Genomic DNA, 23,035 nt, shown 5'->3' with positions numbered 1-23,035 from the left:
TTGGCCCAGGTCTCCCAGCTGGGTACTGCTGATCGCTTTCGCAGTGCTAAGGCATGCGTTTTGCCAGCACCACTTCGGTTCATTGGCGTGCCCGTTCTCACGGAAGTCCATGCACCATTCCATCATTACCACTTCGCAGATAAGCAAACTGAGGATCAGCGTGCGTGTGTGCGGTGTGCGGTGTGCGGTGTGTGCTGTGTGGGTACATTTGCTTAAGTCTTCAGTGAGGAAATGCGGCAGGGCCAATGGCTAACCCGGTTTCTAGCCTTGAACCCGTGCCTTGGCCGTGGGCCCCCACGTTCGGCCTCACCCGCTTCCACGCTGTGAAACGACCAGCGCCCCCGGCGTGGCCCTTGCCACGGCTAAGCTGGATCCGCACGCAGAGGCTCGCGGCTGGGTGGCTCCTGGGTGGCTCGAGGCTCCCAGGCGCCCGGCTCCCGCCCAGACTGCGAGGCGCTCGGGCTGGCAATGGGGGGCCGGGAGGGTGAGGGTGCAGGCGCGAGGCAGGCTCGGTGGCGGGGGAGGGCGCGGGCCGGCCTCCGCCCCCGGATACCGCACGCGCTGATATAGAGGGGCCGGCTCCGGGCCCCTGCGAGGCGGGTCCGCGCAGCGCGCGTCGGCGGCGGAGGGGCCCGGGTCCCAGGTGCGCCTCGGGGCGGCCCTGGAGGCGGCACGGGGTGGGGAGGCTGGGGGGGCTCCGAGGCCCCGCGCCCCCGCCTCCCCGCCCCCGGCCCATCGGCCGTCATCGCGGGCAGGCGGCGCTGCGCCCGGGTGCGGCTCGGCGGCGGCGGCGCGGCCGGGAGGTGCGGGGCTCGGCGCGGGCGGGACGCGGGGCGCTGCCGCTCGCAGGAGCCGCCAGGTGGGCGCCGGGCGGGCCGCGGCCGCCGTCGCGCCCCTCCTCGCTTCCCGGGCCCCGGCTCTGCGCGCTTCCGTCCCTGGGACTTGGACTCTCCGCCCGAGGTCGCCCCGCCGCGCCCCTCCGCCCGACGTCCGGGTGCGGTGGCACCGGCTGCGCCTCCCGGTGCCGTCGCTGCGGCGGGCTTTGTCTCTCCCGGCCCGGGGCCCGGCGGCTGCAAGGCTCCGCGTGTGTCGGCGCGAGTTCGGCGCTCGGGCCCCGCGGCCGGCTGCTCTCCGCGCGCGCTGGGCGCCTCCGCCGCTCCAGGTTTTCCCCGGCGTCTCGGTGTCCCCCTCCGCGCCCGCCGCGTCCCTGCCGGGCCTCGCGCCCCCGGCCGCCGCCGTGCTGGCTCCGCGTCTGCCTCCCCGGTGTCCGCCGGGGCCCCGGGCTCTCTGTGCCTCTCACCGGGCTCCCTTTCGTTCTCCATCTCCCCCGGCCTCTGTCCGTCCCGTGCCCGGGGCTTCTCTGCCCGGCAGCAAGGTGCCTCCGTCAGTCTCGGGTTTTCCTGGTCTCTGCCGCCCGGTTCTCGCCCCGCGAGGCAGCGTCGTCGGCGTCTCTGGCTGCCGCCGCGCACCTCTGCGTCTCCCCCGGACGCCGCCGCTGCCTCCCTCGGCCCTGCGGGTCCCCAGAGCACGCAGGGCCCCCTCCGGCCCCCTCCGGCCCCCTCCGGCCCCCTCCGGCCCGCTCCTGCCCCCCTCCGGCCCCGCTCCGCCCGCATCCGCCCGCATCTGCCCGCGGCCGAGCCGTTTTCTCAGAATCGGGGTTTTGTCGTCAGACGAACGAATCCGGGCCCGAGCGCCCAGAGCCCGAGGGCCCCGGATCCCGCGCGCCGCAGACCACCCGGAGGAGCCGCGGGGAGGGGGCGGGGGGCGCGGGGCGCGGGGCGGGAGGCCGAGGCGGGGCCGCTGCACCCGCCGTCCCCGGGCGGGCTGCTGGGGCGCCGCGGTGGGTGCCCGGCAGCCGGCGGCCTCGACCAGGGCGCGGAGACGGGGGCGGCGCCGTGGGGGCGCCCCCCGCGCCCCACATCTGCGGCGCTGCCCGCGGCGTCCCGCGCGCGCTGCCCGTCTCCTCCCTCCGCAGGCGGACGCCGCGGGCATGGACTATTCGTACGACGAGGACCTGGATGAGCTGTGCCCCGTGTGCGGGGACAAGGTGTCGGGCTACCACTACGGGCTGCTCACATGCGAGAGCTGCAAGGTGAGCGGGCGGCGGCGTGGCGCGGGGCCGGCGCTCGGGGGTGGGCGCGCGGCGGGGCAAGCCCTGCGGGGCGCACGGACAGGCTCGGGCCGGCGGCGCGGGGGCCCGGGGCCCACCTCCGGCGCTCACTCCGCTCTCGCCCTTAGGGCTTCTTCAAGCGCACGGTGCAGAACAACAAGCACTACACGTGCACGGAGAGCCAGAGCTGCAAGATCGACAAGACGCAGCGCAAGCGCTGTCCCTTCTGCCGCTTCCAGAAGTGCCTGACCGTGGGGATGCGCCTGGAAGGTGTGCGCGGCGCCGCAGCCCCCGGCCGCCGACCTCGGGCGGCGGGGACGGGGGTCGCGGGCGGGAGACAGAGTGAGAGCCGGGTACCGTGGCCCTCCTAAGGTTTCCGGAGCCCGCGGGGGGCTCTTCCTGCGACGTCAGGGCCGGGTCTCCGCAGGGCAGGGGTGAGAAGTGGCTCGGTCTGGTGAGGGTCCAGAAGCACCGGAAAGGGAATCCTGGGGAGACGACCCTCTCTCCGCACACCTCCTTCTGCAAGGAGACTCACAGCAGCCCCACTGACACCCAACAGCAGCTGGAGCCAAGGGGTTTAGTACCGTTGCCAGAGTTCAAGTCCCAGTGCCACCACTCCCAGGCCGATTGACACTGGGTAATCAATCTCCTTAAAGCCTCTGAGCTGCAGATTCCCCATCTGAAAAGTAGACCAGTCAGTGTGAGGGAATCGTGCAAAATGCTAGCACAGAGGAAATGCTATCATCATCATCATCATCAAATCATCATCATCATCATCATCGTGTTATTATGTGTCCATCATCACAGCCTTCACTCATCCAGCCCGCCTGTCCATAAATTTCACTCGGGTTGTTCATTCTGTGGGTGAGAGTCCTTCTTGGAAGGGTCCTGGGAGGGTGAGGGAAGGCGGAACAATTGGTTCCAGAGGACCCAAGCCCATCCTTGCCTTCCCACCCCCATCCCTCCCACCTCTCAGTCCAGAGGGGAGGAAAAAGGTTTCAGCAGGAAAAACTCAAACTTGCCGAGGGTGGACAGTCTCAGGCTTCCACCCTGCTGGCCACAGCGGGGCTGTGTGCAGAGCAGGCAGCTGTTGGCTAAAGTTTTTAAACAATGTAGAAAGCCCCTAGTGGCTCTGAGAGCTGCTGACCACAAGTCCTGCCACCCAGAGGAGGGACTCCTAGACAAGAGGGGAAATGTCCCGATGTCCCCAGCTCCAGGTCCTTTTGGATCAGAAGACGGTTGTTGAAGGTAGCAGAGCCACCCTGCTGGAGCCTGACAGAGCAGAGCTGGGCTGTTCACCCCTGTGGCAGGAAGATTGGCCGATCCTAAGACACCTCCCTGCTAGGCACCCCCCTCTCCCTCCTACTCTCTCCCTTCTCTTCGAGCTCAGGGTGGGGTCCTGTCTGAGCAAGGGCTGGGGCCACACTGCAGCTGCAGAGATGCACCTGTTGGGTCCAATTGGTGACACATCCTTGGCCAGGTGGAGGGACATCTGGTCAGCCAGGGAGTTCCCTTCTCCCGGCATAGAACCCTGACCAGCTCTAAATTCAGTGTCACATTTGAAGGCCCTGGAGGAAGCCGGAGTCATCTTGTAGTAGGGGTTCAGCAGAGTCGGGTAGTCAGGAACGAAGCAGCTGGACACTGGGGAGTGAACTTGGTGCTATGAATAAGGCTGACAAGGACCTTCTTCCTGTCACCATCTCCCTGCTCGGCCTTGTACAAGGCACCTGAACCTATTGCTGAATCCCCAGAAACTCTCAGCCTGGGTCACATGGCATGATTCCACTCAGCAGGACGACAGTGGACAAGAGGCAGGACGTCTGGGGCAAGGACAGTGGGTTCTGCCCAGATGAATCTAGGAACACTTCTGGGGGTGGTGACCCTAGGGCTCGGTGTTTGGCAGGCATGAGAAAAAGAAAGGGTTTGAGGCAGAAGGAATAACAAAGGCAGGTTGGAGGAAGAAGAAAACGTGCCAAATGGAGGAATAAACAGCTAAGGGGGAGTGGAAAGAACATGGGGTCTTGTAAAGGGTGACCTGGGAGTGCCAGGCTAAGGAGATTGACTTCATCCGTGGGCAGTGGGAGCCATGAAGAGGTATTGAACGGGGGAGGCGACACCTCGTTTGGGATAGGTCTGTGAGTGTGGCGTTATGGTGCAGCTGACCCTCTGCTTCTGCCCACAGCTGTGCGTGCTGACCGCATGCGGGGTGGCCGGAACAAATTTGGGCCCATGTACAAACGGGACCGTGCCCTGAAGCAGCAGAAGAAGGCACAGATTCGAGCCAATGGCTTCAAGCTGGAGACCGGTCCTCCGATGGGGGTGCCTGCCCCACCGCCTCCCCCGCCGGACTACATGCTGCCCCCTGGCCTGCATGCGTCTGAGCCCAAGGGCCTGGCCTCTGGTCCACCTGCTGGGCCGCTGGGCGACTTTGGAGCTCCAGCATTGCCCATGGCTGTGCCCAGCGCCCACGGGCCACTGGCCGGTTACCTCTATCCCACCTTCCCTGGCCGTGCCATCAAGTCTGAGTACCCAGAGCCCTATGCCAGTCCCCCGCAGCCGGGGCCGCCCTATGGCTACCCAGAGCCCTTCTCCGGAGGGCCGGGCGTGCCCGAGCTCATCCTGCAGCTGCTGCAGCTGGAGCCAGATGAGGACCAGGTGCGGGCACGCATTGTGGGCTGTCTGCAGGAACCAGCCAAAGGCCGCCCGGACCAGCCTGCACCTTTCAGCCTCCTGTGCCGGATGGCTGACCAGACCTTCATCTCCATCGTGGACTGGGCACGCAGGTGCATGGTCTTCAAAGAGCTAGAGGTGAGTCCCTCCTTCCACCTGGCTGGCTGCTGGGGCTGGGGTGTTCTCTTGGCTCCCAACCCTCTGTCCCAGGAGCTGTCCTGCTCCCCTGCCCTGGCCTCAGGTAGTATGGGGGCACGGGGGGGGGCACACTGGGGGACACCAAGAGGTGTTTCTGGTCCATCACAGCCATCCTTGCTCCTTCCCCCTCTCCCTCCCCTCTCCTGCTCTCTTTCCTTCTGTTTCTTGAGTCTGTATTTGTCACAGACTCAGCTTATTTTATCACTGCCTCTCTCTCTTGTTGTCTTTTTCTCCCTGGTATGCTGTCTCTCTGCATCTCTGTTTCTCTAGCCCTTCTGCTCTCTGTTCGTTTCTCATCTGGTTAGGGTCTTTGCAGGCATTTCTCTCACTTCCCCTGAGACCCTGAGCTCCCCTGAATGACTAGCTGAGTCCTTTGGAAGCTGCCTCTGGCTGCCCCAGCCCAGTGTCAAGAAGAGGACACAACCAATCCGATCCTGTCTTCACATTTGGAGAGGCCAAGAATTCCTGCCAGCCTCAGATGTCCTGGTGGGCGGGGTGTATCTTCGTATCTCAGAGTTTGGAATGCTTGTGGACGTTTTCCTCCCCACCTACGGGGAAAGGTCTTGCTGTCTCTCTACATCTCTTGTGCTTGATGGTTGCTCTCACGTGTGTGTGTCCGTGTGTCTGTGTGGGCAGTGGGGGCTGGGTGGGCGATTGTGGGCCCTGTTACTGATCTTCCCAAAGGAGGCAGTCTTCCTTTTTCCCAAGGCTTTCCTTCCCCTGGGTCAAAGTACCTGCAGCCAAAGTAAGCAAGAAAGCAGCAGGAGAAACAGGCCAGATAGGGAAGAGGTTCCCAGTCATCCTGCCTGGTGGGCCCAAGGCCTGGAAGCTGCCCCCCTAAGGTCCTGGCTCCTTGTTAACAGGGTGCTCTGGCAACCTCTGAGGCACCCTCGAGCCCAGGCAAGGCCCAGCCCTGGTTGGCTTGGGCATAGATGGTCTTTAGTCCAGGCTGGTGGGTGTTTGGCTTTCCCAGGCCAGCCTCCCTGGCTATTCCAGGGCTGGATATAAACAGCAGAGCCTGTTGCCCTCCCTGCTGGGGCCACTGCAGCCTTGAGCAGCATTGTCAGTGCTGACGCCTGGGCTTCCTCCAGGGGCATGTGGCCGGATGGGCCGGGGGCACTGCCCGCCTGGGCTGGGCACAGGGCAGGACAAGATAGGAAGTGGTCATCACAGGGCAGGGGGTCTGGGTTACCCTGGGAGTCAAGAATTGGTGGTGATGATTCCTGCCTCCGCCACATAGGGTCTGAGGATGGGCCATGTATTTGCCACAGGAAGGGACTTCTCACCCTTGCCCCCTCTCTAGGCCAACCTCATGGTTGGGACAAGAGGCAGGGCCTTGAACAATCCCATCTGCCTTTTAGTCCTGGCTGGAGGCCCTGGTTGGGGATGAGGACCCCAGGACCCTTGGGTTGGTTGCCAGCTTCCCCTCCAGACTTCCCATGAGCCCCCTGTGTTGGGGGGAGGAGGAGCAGAGCATTCCTGGCTTTCCAGAACCCTGGATCCAGGGGCAGGGCACTTCCTCTGGCCGCCTTCCTAGTCTCTTGGGGTTTTTCACGCAGGATGGGAAGGGCTTTTGTCCCAGCTTTGCTGAGTGTTTTTTCCTGCTTCTGGCTTCTCTGTGGTCCAAACCTTCCTGCTTCCCCTTCCCAGAACCTCTGAGTCGAGCCCAGGAATATGAACCATGGTTACCATTCTCTGTAAAGGAGCCTTGCAGATAAGTACCAGCCCAGCCCTTAGAGGGCCTCCTAATCAGCCATGTGGAACTTCTTTCTTGTTGGTCTAACAAGCCCTGACTAGTGTCTGTTTGCAAAGCCAGAAGTGGGAAAGCAGGAAAGTGGGAGTAGTGCTAAGTGACCCTCTTCTCCCTTTTGGTAGCCATTCACCCCCCGCCCTACTTCCAGGCAGAAGTGGGGGGTTCTCTCATTCCGAGAGCTCGGCACTTTTGCTGGGCAGTGGGAATATTGAAATGAATTGGACCCAGGATGTAGCCAGGCTATCAGAAGAAACAGATAGGCATGCAGATGATGCCGATGCAGGCTGCCCAGGGCTCTGAGAGCAATGGAAGGGGACCAGTGGGGGCCAGGCAGGAGTGCAAAAGTCTCTATCTAAGGAAATCAGGGGCTTTTTTGATCTCTCTCTTTCCAGAAAGCAGTCTGAGAAGGTTAAAGACATTCCAGTAAGGGAGAACAGCACAGAATAAGCCCTAGAAGTGTGAAAAGGTGTCATGTGTCAGGGAGTTTCAGGTGTTTCTCTGTGTCCAGAGAGGGTCCTCTGGTGGTATGTGATGCACAGCCTGCCAGGGCTGGCTGGGGCCCGACATCCTGGGGCAGGGAGGGCTCCTACCACACAGCCTTAGCTCTCCCTAGAGGCCACTCAGCCCCTGGTGATGCTGATGACATCTCGCTACCCAGGGGAAGGCCTGGGGTCTTTGCTAAGCTGTTGGGGATGCTGCCAGCCTGGGGTTCTCCTCCTCTGTTCTCTCTTCCGGCTGAGATGTCCCTCTATCTCTATTTTTCATCTCACGCAGTCTTGGTGTGTTGGATCTGACAGTGGCACAGAAGTCAGTGACAGAGACCAGAATTGGAGAAGCTTGTATTCAAGTTCCAGCTCTGTCTCGGCTCTGCCACTTGCCATGAATGTGACTCTGGGCAAGTGACTCCTCTGGGCTGGAGTTTCCTTATCTATAAAAGAAGAGGAGTTGAAATAACGTCCACTTCATAGGGCTGTTGTAAGGATTCGCAAGCCAGGACAGGTAAAGAGCTTCACACAGGGCACAGCACACAGGAGTGTTTGGTAGGCTGGAGCCGTGGCTTTTCCCTCCTGTCCTCTCTGCTGCTGCACCCCTGTAATCATTACTTGCAGATGGTACTAAGGCCTGGCCCAGAGAAGTGAGAAAGCATAGGCCATAGCCATGCTCCCCTGAGCACTAGCATTCCAGGAGAAGACGGGTGGCCACCTTGCCCAGGACTTATAAAGCAACTCTGTACCAGCGAGGTAGCAGGAACACCTGTCCCCGCTGCTTGGTGGAGGGCCGTGTGTCCGCCCAGGCAGTCAGCCTTTCTGAACAGTTCCCAGGAAGGGCAGGCTGGGAGGACACCAGATAGGAATCAAGGAGGGGGAGGTGAGGTCCAGGAGTGCCTAATGACCCATCTTGACATTACTTCACCCTCAGCATCCAACTTGGAGGCCCCCGATTGGCAACAGATTTAACTGCTCAGATATATGGTTTCATTTAAACAGCAGTAACTCTGTCAGTCCCGGGCTGACAAACGAGGGCCTGCCAACCACTCGGCCAGGGGGGCACCTTGGCCGGCCTATGGCATGTCAACCACTGGAGAATTACAGAGCCCGCTGGCCTTCGGCTGCCAGACCGATCAGACCCCAGGGGGCTCCAGAGGGGGCCCTGTTGGGAGGGAGGTCAGCTCGGCACCCATAAATACCCCTCCTCCCGGGCAGGCTGCAAAGTGTCAAGGCTCCGGGAAGATTTATGGCAGCCCAGCAGGAGGGGTGGGCGGCTGGTGGGCTGCGCAGACAGGCCAGGCCAATGAGGGACCCCAGGGCTGGGACTGCTGCAAATGTCCTTGTTCCCCAGGTGCCAGGGAGGTCTGAGGGCAGAAGAGGAACCTTTGCTTAGGGAGAAAGCTAAGGAAGGTGAACACCACCCTCTTTGGTTAAGTGAGCCTCTTAGCCACCTGCTTTCCTGCGGAGAGGGGCTGGCAGCTAGGGCCTTCTGGTTTTCTTTGAAATAAAAAGAGGGGTATGTGTGTGTATGTTTGTGTGTGTGCATGCCACGCATGCATGCACACACATGTGCACTCATCTCTGTGGGAGGTGTTTTGGAGTTTGGTGTCTTTATGTGTCCATCTGTCCATCTAGAGGAAGAGCAAGTGGAAAGTCTGTTTGGCTGGGGATAGATGGGAACCCCAGCTGGGGCAGGAGAGCCAACCATGGGTCCCAAGAGCCCTTCACAAATGACACCCCTGTGATCACTCATATGTCTTCTCTAACCAAAGGAGGGAGGATTTATTTGTCCAATTTCTTAGGACAGAAAATCAGGGCAGGGGACGATATGTGGCTGAGTCGGGACTCAAACGGAGGGCACAGGGCACCAAGGCTTAGCCAACATTGCATCTCTCTACCCTGCCGACCCTATCAGCCCCGTGGGCAGGGCTGCCCCCACCCCTGGGGTCTGAGGTCTGGGTACAGAGTCTGCTCCCAGGGCTTGGCCAGCTGGGTCACTGTGACCCCTCTTGCTTTCTACCCGAAGCTCAGCCTGCTTATCTCCTAATTCTCCGTCTTATCTCTCACTCTTCCACCTCCCCAGCACCCTGTTCCTTCAGCCAGGCCCAAGAGCCCCAATGGGGGTGGGCAGAGCCCAGCGCTGCATGTCCTCCCGCCTGCTCTGCCTCCATCTGGGTCGCCCAGGGTGGGCCAGTTGACTCCCGGCAGACACCTTCTTCTTGGGCCTTAGGACTTCCTGGGGATCTCTGGGGGCAGAGCCCAGCTCCCTGTGGTTACCTTAGGAAGCCTCTGTCTCCGTATGTGTAACATGGGCAGAATGTTGACTGGACAGGGGTGAGGAGGCCAGGGCTTGCTGAGAATGGGCCAAGTTGCGACCACTCGCCGAGCCTGGCCTTTCTCCTCAGAAACTAGGGGGGGGAGGCCTCCTGCCAGTGGTTCTTTGGGGATTGGCCACTTCCTGAGGGGAGATGGGAGAGATGTCTGTGATTCAGCCTTGCCCAGGTCCCAGTCTCTCTGGGCACCAATCCAGGGCTAGCTGTGGCTGAGTCCAGGGCCCCTAGCTGGGCTTCTCACTCTGCCAGTATGGGCGCTCGAAGAAGCACTTTCTGACACAGAATGAGGTGAACAAGGGAAGATGGGAAGCTGGCAACTCAAAGCAGAACCGAGACAGGCCCTCCCTCTTGTTCTCAGCCATGCAGGCCATGGAAACAGTGGGCAGGGGAGGACTGAGGGAGGCCTGACTGTGTGCCCAGCTGCTCACTTGCTCTATGTACACTTGTTCACTCCTTCAGCCGGCCTGAGGCCAGGCCCAGGCTACTCCAGGGTGGGGGGCACAGGGAAGGAGGGGGGCGGGCCCCAGGCTGCCCCCAGGGTTGGGGGAGGCACAGGAAGGAGGAAGAGGCTTCTAACCCCAAGAAGAGAGAACTATTCAGTGGGCATTGCCAGTTCCCCTCAGGCCAGAGGCTGCCTGGATCTCTCTGGCCCTTGGGGTTGGGGATCATTCCTAGGCTCTCTGTGCCTGTCTTGGGAGCAGATATCTGTTCATCAGTTGCTCATTGACCCCCCTCCTCCGGGAGCCCAGAGATGAACTGGACATCAGCCCTGCCTTCTCATACCCCATATTTATTAGGGAAGACAGAGGCACAAATGGGTGCCGTTAGATGGTGCAGGTGCCACATCCAGAGGATGGTGAGGGCACTGTGGAAGGAGGAGGGGTTGGGGAGAGCTTCATGGGGGAGGTAACAGGCATGCCATGAATTCCTGGGTGGCCAGAGAGGGTCCTCTTCCATCCCTGGTGGTTTAGAGCATGGATCTGGAACCAGACAGAGCAGTGTGACCTTGAGCAAGTTACTTGACTATTCTGGGTGTCTTCTCTCCATAGACTCGGAATAACAGCTGTACCATGGAGCTGCAATGCAACAACTAGTAGTTATCATAGTTTGAATTTATCATGGGGCAGGGCCCGGGAAGGTGCCCAGGAAGTACCTGCTGTGTAGACGGTGGCCTGCTAATGAACCGCAGACACTGAGAGGGGCTGGTGTCTGTATCCCGTCTCCCTAAGATGATCTGCAGTGCCCCATGTGGTTTTGAACGCCTGGGAGAGCGCAGTATTTGTCACCATAGAGGGTTGTGGACTGAGAAGGCCAGCTGTGGGTCTGGCCTGGCTCTGCCTCTTTGTGATCCCAGGAGAGTCCTTCACTTTCTCTGGGCAGTAGATTTTCATTTAAAAAATAGCAGTTTGGGCCAGGGGCATGATCCCTGAGGGCCGTTTAGGCTCTGGCATCCCATGGTCCTGAGTCCCACTCACCATTGTCACGAGTGTCCATTCTTGCCATGCTAGTGACCCTCCAGGGTGGAAGGACACCCCACACAAAGGCAGTCCCTGTCCTTGCACTGGGTGCCCTGACTACAGCCTGGGTATTCAGAACCCGCCTCTTTCTTTGTTTTGTTTCTGCTTCAGACGAACCATTGCCAGCCACCTGCTCATTCTGGGTTGGACCACAGGCCAGGAGGGCCCTCCTTTCTTTCCATGAGCCTGAAAGCTCTGTATAAGGCCCAGGGGAAGCCCTGTGTTTGCTCTTCATGACTTGTTTTTTGAGCTATTGAGGCTGCTAGAGATGTGACTACAGGCCAAATGAGCATAAGATTAAAATTAATAATAATCTTCCCTCACATTTAAAGGCGTTCTTCACAAACTACTTCCACGAACATTATCCACTAATATTTATCAAGTGCTCAGTATGTGCCAAACCACCTTCTGATGCTTTGCCCCCTTCACAGAGGAGAAAACCGAGGCTCAGAAGGCTTTAGAAATTACTTCAGGTCATACAGCTTGTCGGAGGAGAGCTAGGGCCCGAAGCCAACCCTGGCTGAGTTCTGAGCACTTCCACTGGATCTTTTCTATCTATTATTTATCTATCTATCTATCTATCATGTATCTATCTATCATCTATCTATCTATATCTATCATCTATCTATTTATTTACTTGATCTCTGCTACACTTTGACAAAGTAGGCAGATAGGCAAAAAGGGCATCAAGAGGTGAAGTGGCTTGCTCGGGTCACATATCCAAGTGAGCCTCTGAATCGTGAGTTGGGAGAGGGAGGGACCTGGCTGGATCCCGGACCCACACATGCCTCTTCCCTCCAGGTGGCTGACCAGATGACACTGCTGCAGAACTGCTGGAGTGAGCTGCTGGTGTTTGACCACATCTACCGCCAGATCCAACATGGCAAGGATGGCAGCATCCTGCTGGTCACCGGGCAGGAGGTGACCAGACCCTACTGTGCCCTGTGCCTTGTCCTAAAGCATATTTCCAGAATTCTGAGCCCAGAATTGGGGCTGGCTCAGCCCTTCCTCCAGTTCATGCCTGACCTCCCTCTGACCAGCTGTGTTCCTGGCCTTGACAGGAACCAGCCCCTGGGAAGCAGCTTTAGGGATGTGGGGAGGGTCAAGTGAGGCTCTTGAAGAAGGTGGGGGGTCTTGAAAGAACAAATAGGAGTTGGTCAGGTAGTAAAAGGTAGTAAAAGGGGGGGGCAGTTCCACCCCACCAGAGCAGAGGGGACAATATGGGTGAAGGCGCACAGGGTGTTTAGAACAGCACCAGGGGCTGCTGGTACATGGGCACTAATATGTAGATTTGGGGGGCCAGGAGCCCTGAGGGGTAAGAAGAAAGGCTGGAGGTAGGCCCTAAATCCTGAATGAATAAAGGAGCAAGTGAAGGAATTTGCACTCCCCAGCAGGGAATTTGGGGTACTAGGATATGAGCTGGGAACTCCTGGGATCAAGCAGGGAGCAACAGTAGCTTTAAGTGAGGAAAGGCTCACTCAGATTGTACTTGAGGAAGCACACCATGGGGGCAAAATGGGGGGTGAAGAAGTCAAGGCCACTGTGGAATGCTGGGAACCTGGGAGAAGGACCCCCCAACTGGTGGGAGGAGGTGTGGGAGACATGGAGGGGAGGAGGGAGAAAAAGAAGAGGCTGATGCCAGGGTCGAGGCTGGTGGAAGGAGCATCGCTCCCAAGGGGGAGTCACGAGGAAGAGTGGTTGGCAGGCACTGTGGGGGTGGAGGTTGGAGGCCGAGGCCCTGCTCCCCATCCCCTGTCTCCAACCCGGGCCCTTGGTCCTCATGCTCAGTTCTTATCTTGGGTGTCTCAGGACATCCAGGGCAGGGGACTTCTGGTCTCCAGGGTGTGACTTGGAGACCACCTGTGAATGCAGATAGGAGAGCCTGAGGTATGAAAGCGTGTTGGTATTGGCCTATGTCATCACGCAGGCTGGAGTCTCTGAGACCATGGGGTGTCCTGTGTGTGTGTGTGTGTGTGTGTGTGTGTGCATGTGCATACCTATATTTTATTATACAGATATCTCCACACATTGTAAGTGTGTGGTGGTGAGATCTACCTGCCACCTTGTGTGGGAGCTCATACATGGGTGCCTCTGTCTCATTACCTTGTGATATGACCATATGAGGGCGTGTGTGTACGTGTGTTCACATTATGAAATGGGTGGACTGCCCTCTGAGTTTGTGTGAATGTGAGCCGAGGTGTGACCACATCCTCAGTCTGAGTGCCCACGTGTGGGTGTGTGGGGACCTGGGCAGTCATGTGGCTGTGTCCATGTATGTCCAGGCACACCTGCCCCGACCCTGCTCCACAACACCCAGCATGACGTGGTGTTTGCTCCCTGTACCACACAAAACACAAAAGCCACTTGTACCACCGAGCATAAGTTGCTCTGAGTATGTGGGGCCCATGCTGTGGGGTTTGGAGGGTTTCTGGGGTGTGAGGAGATGCTGACCCCAATCTGGTGCAGCTCCAAGGATGGGCACTCCAACCCCCAGCCCCTGACCCCCCCACTCCGGGCCCTCTGCTGGGTGCTCCCTGACCCTGACATCCGCCTGTGCAGGTGGAGATGAGCACGGTGGCGGCCCAGGCGGGCTCCCTGCTGCACAGCCTAGTCCTGCGGGCGCAGGAGCTGGTGCTGCAGCTGCACGCCCTGCAGCTGGACCGCCAGGAGTTTGTCTGCCTCAAATTCCTCATCCTCTTCAGCCTCGGTGAGTGGGCCTGGCCCGGCCTGGGGCGGCGAGGGGGCAAGGTGGGTGGCGGGCCCGGCACCCAGAGGCTGACGTGAGGTCTGCCCTAGGGTGGGGGCTTTGGTGGCGCAGGGACTCCTCCTACGATGAGTAAGGGTCTAAAGGGACTTGGCCCAGGCCTGGCTCTTCAAATGGAAGCTGTTTCCTCTCTGGGCCTCAGTTTCTCGGTTTGGGAGTACAGACGACCAAGACAATGCCTAAGATTTGCCCTTTGTGGGACAAGGATTCCTGAGAATTTGGTCAATTCCTGGCTGGAAGCCCTAAAAGAGTGCCCAGGCCACCTCTAGAAAGACACCTGTGGGGTTTCAGGCTCTCTGTTCCCTGGCTCCTATCCTGGGGGCCCTGTTTTCCCGGTTCCCTGCTTGAGGAGATGGTGGGGGGGCCCCAGAACCTTTACCCATTCATTTGTTCACTCACTCATGTATTCACTCTACAACCTCTTACTGAGCATCTGTGCTCTGCAAGGCCCTAGAGACACAAGGCAAACAGGAAAAGTCCCACACCTGGATTGTCATGGAGCTGACCTTCTCAGGAGCAAGACAACAAGCGTGATGTCATTAGTCGGCTATAGAGATGAATGAAATGGTTACTGACATGCTCGGCCTAGAATCCTGTGATGAGTGCTAAAGAGGAAAGTAACCCAGGGAGTTGGCAGCCCCCGAGCCGAGGGTCTCCCTCTCATTGCCCTCCTGACCCACGCAGCCTCCACCCTCCTCGGGGCTCTCCCCGGCCGGCCTCCTGTCCTCCCTCACCTAGCAAGCCATCTCTGGTGCCTCCTGGCTGTGTCCAGCAACGCTGTGAACACAGACGAGCCCCTGCTGTCAGGTGGCTCCCAGCCCAGTAGAGGCCTTCATCAGGGGCGGGGACAGAGAGATGGGGAACCCAGAGTGGGGAGCAAGGGCTCTGCCTGGAAGGCTTCCTGGAAGAGGGAATTTTGAATGGGGTCTGGAAGATGAGTAGGAGTTTGCGGGAGGGATATATCTTCCAGCAGAAGTGCGGATGGGATGGAAGGTCAGAACAGGGGGCAGGATTCAGATGTCATCTTGGTGGCTGCTGACATCATAGCCCCAGTCTGGCAAGGGAGTGCCTGCCCAAGGGTGGGGAGAGCTGGGCAGGGAGGGGTAACTGATGAAGTGCGGCTTGTGGGAAGCCCAGTCCTCGGGCTATGGCCATATGGGCTGGTCTCCTGACTCTGGCACCGCAGGCTGGTAGCTGGAGGGCTTCTGTGCAAGGCTGCAGGGCTTGGTAGGGGACAACCATGGTGCGGGGCGGGGACAGAATCTTGGGCAGCCAGTTAGGAGCAGTGGCCTGGAGCCTGTGGAGGGGCCTCGGGGGCCCGGGCTACAGCTGGGGGAGATGACGTTCCTTCTTGCCTCTGGTGGCTCCCCTTGTCTTTGTGAGCTGCCAAGCTCCGGTAACTGGCTTTGGCCAGTGGTTGTGTGTGGTTTGGGGTGTGGAGACTCCAGGAGTTCTGTGAATCTTTGTGCCTTTGCGTTGGTGCCTTTGTTTTCACGCACGTGCAGACCATGAACTCTCATGGGCTGGCGGCTTCTTACACATCGTGTTGTATAAAGGATCTGTAACTGGAGAGTTAGAGGAGATTTGGAGATAGGAGAGATTTGAAGCACGTATAGAATTAGGAGTGTGGCATCTGTGGTGGTCTGGGTGATGTGTGAGGCAATAGTTCTTGACTTGACCAACATCAAGAGGCCTTCAGGAGGTCTAGAGGAGGGGTGGGTGGATGGATGGTGGGCTGCCAGCCACCAGTCTTCTTGGCCAGGCCTCCCTGTAAAGCAGGTGCCATGTCTTGGCTTTCCAGACTCCCCAGGGCCCGAGGCATACCCCTGCAGCCCCCGTCTCTCTTCCCAACAGAGTCCTGGGTGCTGGGGACTGCCAGGGTCAGCACACCTCTGGCCCTCACCAGGCCATAAATCCAGGGCTCCTCCTTGTATGGAGTGTAAGGACGGCAAAGCAGAGCCCGGCCCTCTTCTCCCGGTCTGGCCAGGGTGAGTGGCTAAGCTCAAAAGCCTGAGTGCCGGCCCCTCCTTCTCACTAGTCTTCATTCTTTTCTCCAGAGTGGGCAGCTGGGGGCCTGAGGCAGGGGCTATCTCCAGTGCTTGGCTGGCATAGGCTGGAGGGTGGGATGCAGGAGAGAGAGTGGGCATGTATATATGCATGTGTGTACACCTGCGAGGCAGGGCGGAACAGTAGTCAGGAATGCGGACTAGGGATGGACCACCTGGATTCTAAATCTGGACTGTGTGACCTAGAGCAAGTCCCTCCCCTCTCTCCAAGAGCCTCTATTCTCCCATCTGGAAGATGCTCATCAAAATAATCCTTAATTTGCTATGAGGATTTCATGAGGGAATTCCCCCGGTGTCAGTATGGGGTCTGGCCTCTTGGAATGTACATCGGTATTGTTTTCCTTCTAACCTTCATTACGATCAGTGAGCAAATGAATGAATGAAGTGAATGAATGAACCTGTCAGTCTCCATCTCTATGGCATGCTGTGTCTGGCACAGTGCCTTGTCACAGGGCTGTGGGTCTGGCTGAGGTGGGTGGGGGAGTGCCCAGCCAGCAGGTCAGAAACTAACTCTGGTGAGGCTGAGTCCACGAGGGGAGGAGGAGAAGGCCCGGTGCCTGGGCCTGCCTGAGCTCCTGGGAGAACAGTAAGGGAGGATGCCAGGTGAGCCAAATAGGCTGTTGGCGGACAGGTTCCAGGTTCTAGGTTCCAGGTTCCAGGTTCCAGGTTCCGAGTTCCAGGAGGAGCCTGAGCAGTCCAGTGTGATCAGGGTTGGGCCAAAGAAAAGAAACCAGCCACACCTAAGATATCAAGGAAGGCTTCTTGGAGAAGGACTGGGCTGCGCTGGGCCTTGCAGTCCGAGTAGGAGTGTTCTAGGTGAAACAAAGCGAGCAGCAGCAAAGGGGTGTGCGAAGGGATGCGGAATCCTGGAAGTTCTGTGTGGTTGTGGGGCAGGGAGTAGGTGGACGGATGCTGGGAGGTAGGCAGGGAGGGACTGAGCTGTAAGGCCTCAAATGCCAGGCCAAGGACCTTGACCCTTCCCTTGGGAAGGCTTTTCAACTGGAGTAACATGATCGAATCTGCATTCTAGCAAGGTCCTTCCAGCGGCAGCATGAGAGAAGGATGGCAGGCAGCAGCCCAGAGTCCTGGGGCTGGAGTGAAGTGGACAAGTTTGGGCGAGATGAAGGGGAAGAGCTGCCCGGAGTCTGGAAGGTGGGAGGGGAGAGCCTCTCCCATGTTCCCCCGCCCGAGGGCCCAGGGATAGGTCCCCAAGGGACCTGGAGCCAGAGAGGGATGGCCACTTGCCCTTAGACCTCCAGCTGGCACCCTGGCCATCACCCTAGGGGCACCTCCCTGGGCCAGGCCGCTGGATCTCCTGTGACAGCCGCCTCCCCACTGCACCCCACCCCATTGCCTGCAGCCCCCTCAGCGCCTCCTTCCCGCCTGCCTCCGCAGAAGGATGCCATTTGGCGTCTAAATAGCCGTCTCCGGCAGGCGTGGAGGCAGGTAAGGAGGTTTAATTAAAATTAGTGCCTCTCTCCTGGCAATCGCGGTGTTTATGAAGATGGGCCTGGCTGGCATTGTTCCGCCGAGGACTTAATCGAAGCTTAATGGATTGACCTAACATTCGATTTCCTGACTCCCATTGAGGCTGCCGCCGTAGCATTCCCTTAAGCGTTTGCAATTTACCCACTGCTCCGCGCCAACAAAAGGCGGCCTGAATAGCAGCCCCACTCGAGGGGCCATTGTGCGCGGGGGCGCCTGCCTGAGTCACCGCTATTGGGACAACATTCTTTATGCCTCGCTGGAATGAAAGGATTATTCAAATATTCAATTAAACCGTGAAAAGGGGGCTTTTCTGAGAACCTGGGGGCCCCCAGCTCCGCAACGCTGGCAGGCTGCTCTCCGAGGTGGGGGTGCCATCTCCCAGCCCTCTCCTGCCTCCCCCCTCCAGGACTGCTGGAGCTGAGCAGGCTGGGGGTGGGGGGCACTCCAGGCTTTTCTCCCCAGTGCCCGTCTCCGAGCTGCAGCGTCCAGGGGCCCAGGGCTGGGTGCGCAGATTAGGTCCGGCTCTTGGGCGCCCGTGAGGGTGGAGATGCATTTGCCCCTGTTTTGCGGATGACAGTAAAGGGCTCAGGGGAAGGGCCTTGCCCAGGATCACCCAGTTGGTGGTGGAGCTGGGATTTGAACCCCTGGCATTTGAAGGGAGAACCGCCGGGTTTGTATGACCCCCTGCTCCTGTGTCCAATGAAGAAAGGCCTGGTGTGCAGTGGGATGTTGGCTCTGTTACACCTGTTACCCCACAATATCTTCACGACGGTCCCTGTAGACGGGGTGCGGGTAGGCAGGAAAAGGAGCACAACTTGACAGTGGTCTCCCCCAGGGTAAGGAGGAAGAGGAGTCTGAAGCCCAGAGTAGCCTCAGAAACCTAGGCTCCCAGGGTGGGGGCCCTGGGGCAGGACTCCTGGATTGGAAGAAACAAAGTTTTCACATCCTGGCTCTCGGAATCGATGTCCAAGCTTGACCCCACCTGTGCTTACCCATCAGGCTTTGGAGCCAGGAGACCTGGGGTTGAATCCAGACTCTGTCATCTGTTGGGTGTCCTCGGCACACCCCACTGTCTCTGCGCTCAGGGGCGCCCTTTCCTGCCTGCTTGGGTGTCTGTGGGGATTAGCTGAGCGAGTGCCCGGTGCCTGGCGGGTGCCTGGGAGACTGGGAGCACTTATATTACAGTCACTGGGGCTCACCGCTCAGTGCTGCTTCTCCCAGCCCTGTAGCCCACCACGCAGGGACTCTGGGGGGCTCGTCTGCAGAGAGCTGAAAGCCGTAGAACTGCTAGGAGTGGGGCGGCCCTGAGAGCTGTCCTTGTGCCACACCCACCCCCTGAACTCCACCCCATTGTCCCTGGTACCCTTCGGTGAGGAGAACAGTAAATCCTGGTAAAGCCGAGGCTCTGGGACACTCCCACTCCTGCCTCTACTGCAGCATCCTAGCCCAACCTCCTCCCCCGCCAGCTCTTTCCTCTGGGCCCCCTTACTGCTGTGTGGCCTTCAGCTTAGCCCTATCCTTCTCTGGACCCCCAGCCTCCTACTGTGAATTGTTGGAAGACAATGTCAGGAGCATTGCCCAGCCTGGGGTGGGTGGGGGAGGAGGTGGGGATGGGCAAGTGGGGGTGGGAGGTGAAGGTAGACAGGACCTCATGGGATGAAAAGAGGTTGGGACAGGGATGGGGCCCGTAGTCACCTCCTGTGCCTAGGAGTTCAGCTTCGGAGAGAGTGGGGCCTTCCCCATGACCTTTGAGTGTATCTGGAGTAGTCCAGGCTAAGGAGGAAGGCTGCAATGTATCATTGAACAGGTTGTTCACTGCACAAGGGACTGAAATCCAGCTTGAATAGGGGCTGAAATCCAGCTTGAATGCCTCTTGCCATACTCTCTCTGTGGACAAAGGGGGACTTTTTTCTAATTGGCATGAAGGTGTCTTATGGGCAAATGATGATCTTGGGAAGGTGAGGAAAAAAACAACCCTGACTCCCTTATTGAAGGGAGGTTGAGGGAGCCTGAGAGGGGGATGCTGTGTGGAGGACTGGGGCCAGATCCTGCCATACGCCTTGGGACCAGCTCGGGTTTCCCTAAATCCAACTTTGGACAACACAGGCCTCAGCAGGCGCACTGGGGGCGGCTGGGGATCAGGGTTGCCAGGAGCATCAAGCCCTCCTGGCGCAGGGGGTGTTAAGAGGGATTAGAAGGGCCAAGGACTGCACATGCTAGGCTCCAGACTCCCCCGCAGCCACAAGGCTGGCTGGTGGGGATGGGGGCAGAGAGGAAGTGGATGGATGACCACTTTCTAACCACTGGGTGTTGTATCGCAGGCCAGCCGGGCTGGATTTGGGGATGGGGTACCAATTCTGTGGATTCCTGTTGAACCTTGGCCGCTGTGCTGGGCACCAGCTAGAGGTGCTGCCCAGGAGCTGAGGGAGACCTGCCAAGCAGCGATGAGGACTAGAGTGACAAGAAATGGACCCTTTCTAGGTGCCCCTGGGTGCATGTGCCGGCACCCAAGCTCTTACCCCTGCAAGGTGGCACGCCCCTTTCATAGAGGAAGAACGCCTTGCAGCTCAGGAGGGGACAGAGCACAAAGCCACTGCCCCTAAATGGTGGGACTGGGATTTGAACCCCAATCAGCCTCACCCCACAGATGTTTTATTTTTGGCGTGTTCACTGGACCACCACTGGGTATGCAGGAGGCCTTGGTTATACTCCTCTGTCCCTGGCACAGTTGACCACTGGTCCACGCAGAGCTGACTGCCCTCCTGTCCCTCCCACAGGCCACCATTTTAACTTCACTTTCAAACGTGAAGTTAAACCTTCACGTTTAACTTGGATTCCTTGTTTGTCCCTGTTCTTACATAACATGCATGCTTCTGTGCCAGCAGTTTTAATTTATGTAGACGGCTTTGCCCTGTAGATCTCATCCTGGATCTTCCTTTTCTGTTTTGTTTTGTTTTTGTTTTTTTTCCACTTTGCTCTATGCTTTTAAAGATCTGTCCATCTGCTCTGTGTCATGTCTGCTCCATTACTTGTGTCCACCGCATGGGACTTCCTGGGGTACACCTCCATAAATGGTGCTGCAGTGAACATCTGTGTGCCCCATGGCTCCAGGGGACAATCTCTTTGGGGTACTGGAAGGCTCTTGATTGGTTGCAGGGTAGACCAAAGGAGTGCCTGTCGGTCTCTAGAATAGGGTCACCAGTGCCTGTGCCTGGCAGTTGGGACATAGGACCTTTGTAATCACAGTGGGCCTCGTCTGGTGATGGTGCTGCTGCTGACCGCCACGGGGATGATGGCAACAGGACAAGTTTTTTTGTTTTTGTTTTTTTAAGTAGGTTCCATGCCCAGCATGGAGCTCAATGTGGGGCTTGAACTCATGACCATGAGATTAAGACCTGAGTGTTGAGAGTAGGGGTAATAATGGTGACACACTGGCCTTCTTATGTGAGAAGTAGGGGTAATAATGGTGACACACTGGTCTTATGTGCCAGACACTGTTCTCTGAGCACTTTCCACCTGCCAAGTCTCTGAATTCTCCCGACAGTCTGGTGAAGGTACTATTGTCACCATTTTTGCAGGAAATTGAGAAGCTGAATCACATGCCCAGGGACATACGTGGTGAGGTTGGCATGGTTTTGGAGACAATGGAGTTATTCATTGTGACCAGTGTGATGGTGATAGTGGCAATAATGATGGTGACATGTGATTGTGGTTTGGTTGATGGTGGTGGAAGTGGCCACATTTGGGAGGGACACAAGACTGTCAATCTCGGTGATTGATGCTGCTGGCAGTGTTCCTCAGCCATGGTGATGGTGCTATGGTGGTGGTGGGAGGACTGGTTGTGTTGTTGACATTGGCAGCGCCCCGCCCCTATCTTCGGTGCTTATAGGGACGTTGGCGTTGCCAGTGACCATTGATGGTGTAACGGGCTGGGGATCGTGACAGAGCTCCTCCCTTTGCAGACGTGAAGTTCCTGAATAACCACAGCCTGGTAAAAGATGCTCAGGAGAAGGCCAATGCCGCCTTGCTTGATTACACCCTGTGCCACTACCCGCATTGCGGGGACAAGTTCCAGCAGCTGCTGCTGTGCCTGGTGGAGGTGCGGGCACTGAGCATGCAGGCCAAGGAATACCTGTACCACAAGCATCTGGGCAACGAGATGCCCCGCAACAACCTGCTCATCGAGATGCTGCAAGCCAAGCCGACTTGAGCCTGGGCTGGGTGGGGCCGGGACCGGGGCCAGGGTGGGGGTTGCAGCCACCCCCAAGGCCCTCCAGATGGTTGATTTTATTTTGCCGATCCAGGAGCCCCACCCTGTAAGCCCCTGCCCCTGAGCTGTCTGAAGCCCTGTGTTTGGGAAGGTGGGTGAGGGTGGACAGGGCCTGGCTGAGGGAGGGTGGCCCCACTGGCACTTGCTTGCTACTCAGAGTGCCCCAAGAAGGCGGCTGCTAACCATCCCCTCCCCCTCCCCTTGCACCCAGCTGTCTGTCCTGGAGTCTGGAGCACAGATCCAGGGAGGAGGTTCGGGATTCTCTGGTGGGCCTCAATGTCCCTCAGGTCAGAAGTTGTCTCTCCCCTCTCCGGGAAACAGAAGCAGAGAGGCTGAGCGGGCATCAACTGGGGGAAGAGAGGGGGTCTCCAGAACCCCCTCCCAGAGACCAGGAAGGAAGCCCTCTGTTTTGTTAACTAGGGGTAACTGAGTTTGCAAAATTGGTCATGCACTGTGGGGCCCAGAGGACACTGGGGGGAGGGTTAGGACAAAGACCTCCCCCAGCCCTTCTACCCCATCTGACTTGTGCAGGGGAGAACTCTGACATGCTATCTGAAAAGAATCTCACTGCAATCAGCTTTCTATCCCTCTCCCACCAGGGAGCTAGAACATTCTAGCCGCACCCACAGTCGGCCAGCCCAGGCTGGTAGTATCTGCAAGGCTGTAGTCAAGAGGTTTGTGGGTTTGTGGGGTTTGTTTTTCAATCTAGTAATCTAGATACTCTTTGAAAGGTGTACATGTGGGGGGAGGGGCAGGGGATGGATTTGAGGATTGAGGCTGGGACTTGGGGCTTAGCGCCAGGTACAGCCCATGGTTTCTCTCCAAACACCTGCATGCCAAGTACCCCAAGGGTGATGCTGGACCATTGTTTCAATCCAGAGAAGAGTTGTTGATTACCCCTCCTTAAAGGAATAGTAGGGTGCCCTGCTGGTCTGAGACTCTCTGTGTGTGGGAATATGGGTGACCTTGAGGAGGGTGTATGGGGTCTCCAGATGGGGGAGATTGCAGAGAGGCCCCTCCCTCATTAGCCAGGTCCCCTTGGGTTCCTGGCTGCAAAGCTTGGAAGCTGGGTTTCAGCTCCCTGGTCTCCTCTGCCCTGTGTCCTGAAAAACACGTTCCAGGCCCAGGCACTAGGGAAGAGGCCTTGGCTGTCCTTTCTCCCCTGGCCTGGGCGTTCCTGTCTCTCCTGCTTTCACGTTGCCGTTACAGCTTGTGCTGAGCCTGTCCAGTTGGAGGTGACTGGGCATCCATGCCTCCTTGCCTTCCACCACCCTGTCTCGGTCCCCACCCCTGCCCTCTGAAGTGTGTGCCCCTGCCAAGGCCAGAGGCCCATGACCCCAAAATGAGAAGTGCCCTTAAGAATCTCCCAGCCCCTGCA

General features: G+C 58.4%; 1 protein-coding gene across 2 annotated transcripts; it reads left to right on the top strand.

Annotated features, from left to right (window-relative positions):
• The first annotated feature begins 608 nt into the window (after window positions 1-608).
• NR5A1 (nuclear receptor subfamily 5 group A member 1) lies at window positions 609-23,035 on the top strand. Of its 2 annotated transcripts, none has more exons than XM_041726071.1 (7): window positions 609-643; window positions 1,976-2,092; window positions 2,239-2,380; window positions 4,293-4,918; window positions 11,871-11,990; window positions 13,629-13,776; window positions 21,350-23,035. In XM_041726071.1, exons 2-7 carry the CDS (start codon window positions 1,991-1,993, stop codon window positions 21,595-21,597), a joined length of 1,386 nt encoding a protein of 461 aa, XP_041582005.1. In that variant the 5' UTR covers window positions 609-643; window positions 1,976-1,990; the 3' UTR covers window positions 21,598-23,035. The 2 variants fall into 2 exon arrangements, with proteins under 2 accessions (XP_041582005.1, XP_041582006.1); XM_041726072.1 differs by having other exon boundaries at window positions 620-803.

The sequence above is a fragment of the Vulpes lagopus genome, chromosome 12 (genome assembly GCF_018345385.1).
Source record: "Vulpes lagopus strain Blue_001 chromosome 12, ASM1834538v1, whole genome shotgun sequence".
NCBI lineage: Eukaryota > Metazoa > Chordata > Mammalia > Carnivora > Canidae > Vulpes > Vulpes lagopus.
The sequence above is the reverse complement of the archived record's forward strand: the minus strand, read 5'-3'. Positions and strand labels throughout refer to the sequence as shown.

What these genes read in the sequence shown, in the direction of transcription:
- NR5A1 (XM_041726071.1), top strand. Translation starts at nt 1,991, where the DNA reads ATGGACTATTCGTACGACGAGGACCTGGATGAGCTGTGCCCCGTGTGC. An exon ending in TCACATGCGAGAGCTGCAAG is followed by an intron (nt 2,093 to 2,238) that starts GTGAGCGGGCGG and finishes TCTCGCCCTTAG; the next exon opens with GGCTTCTTCAAGCGCACGGT. An exon ending in TGCTGGTCACCGGGCAGGAG is followed by an intron (nt 11,991 to 13,628) that starts GTGACCAGACCC and finishes CCGCCTGTGCAG; the next exon opens with GTGGAGATGAGCACGGTGGC.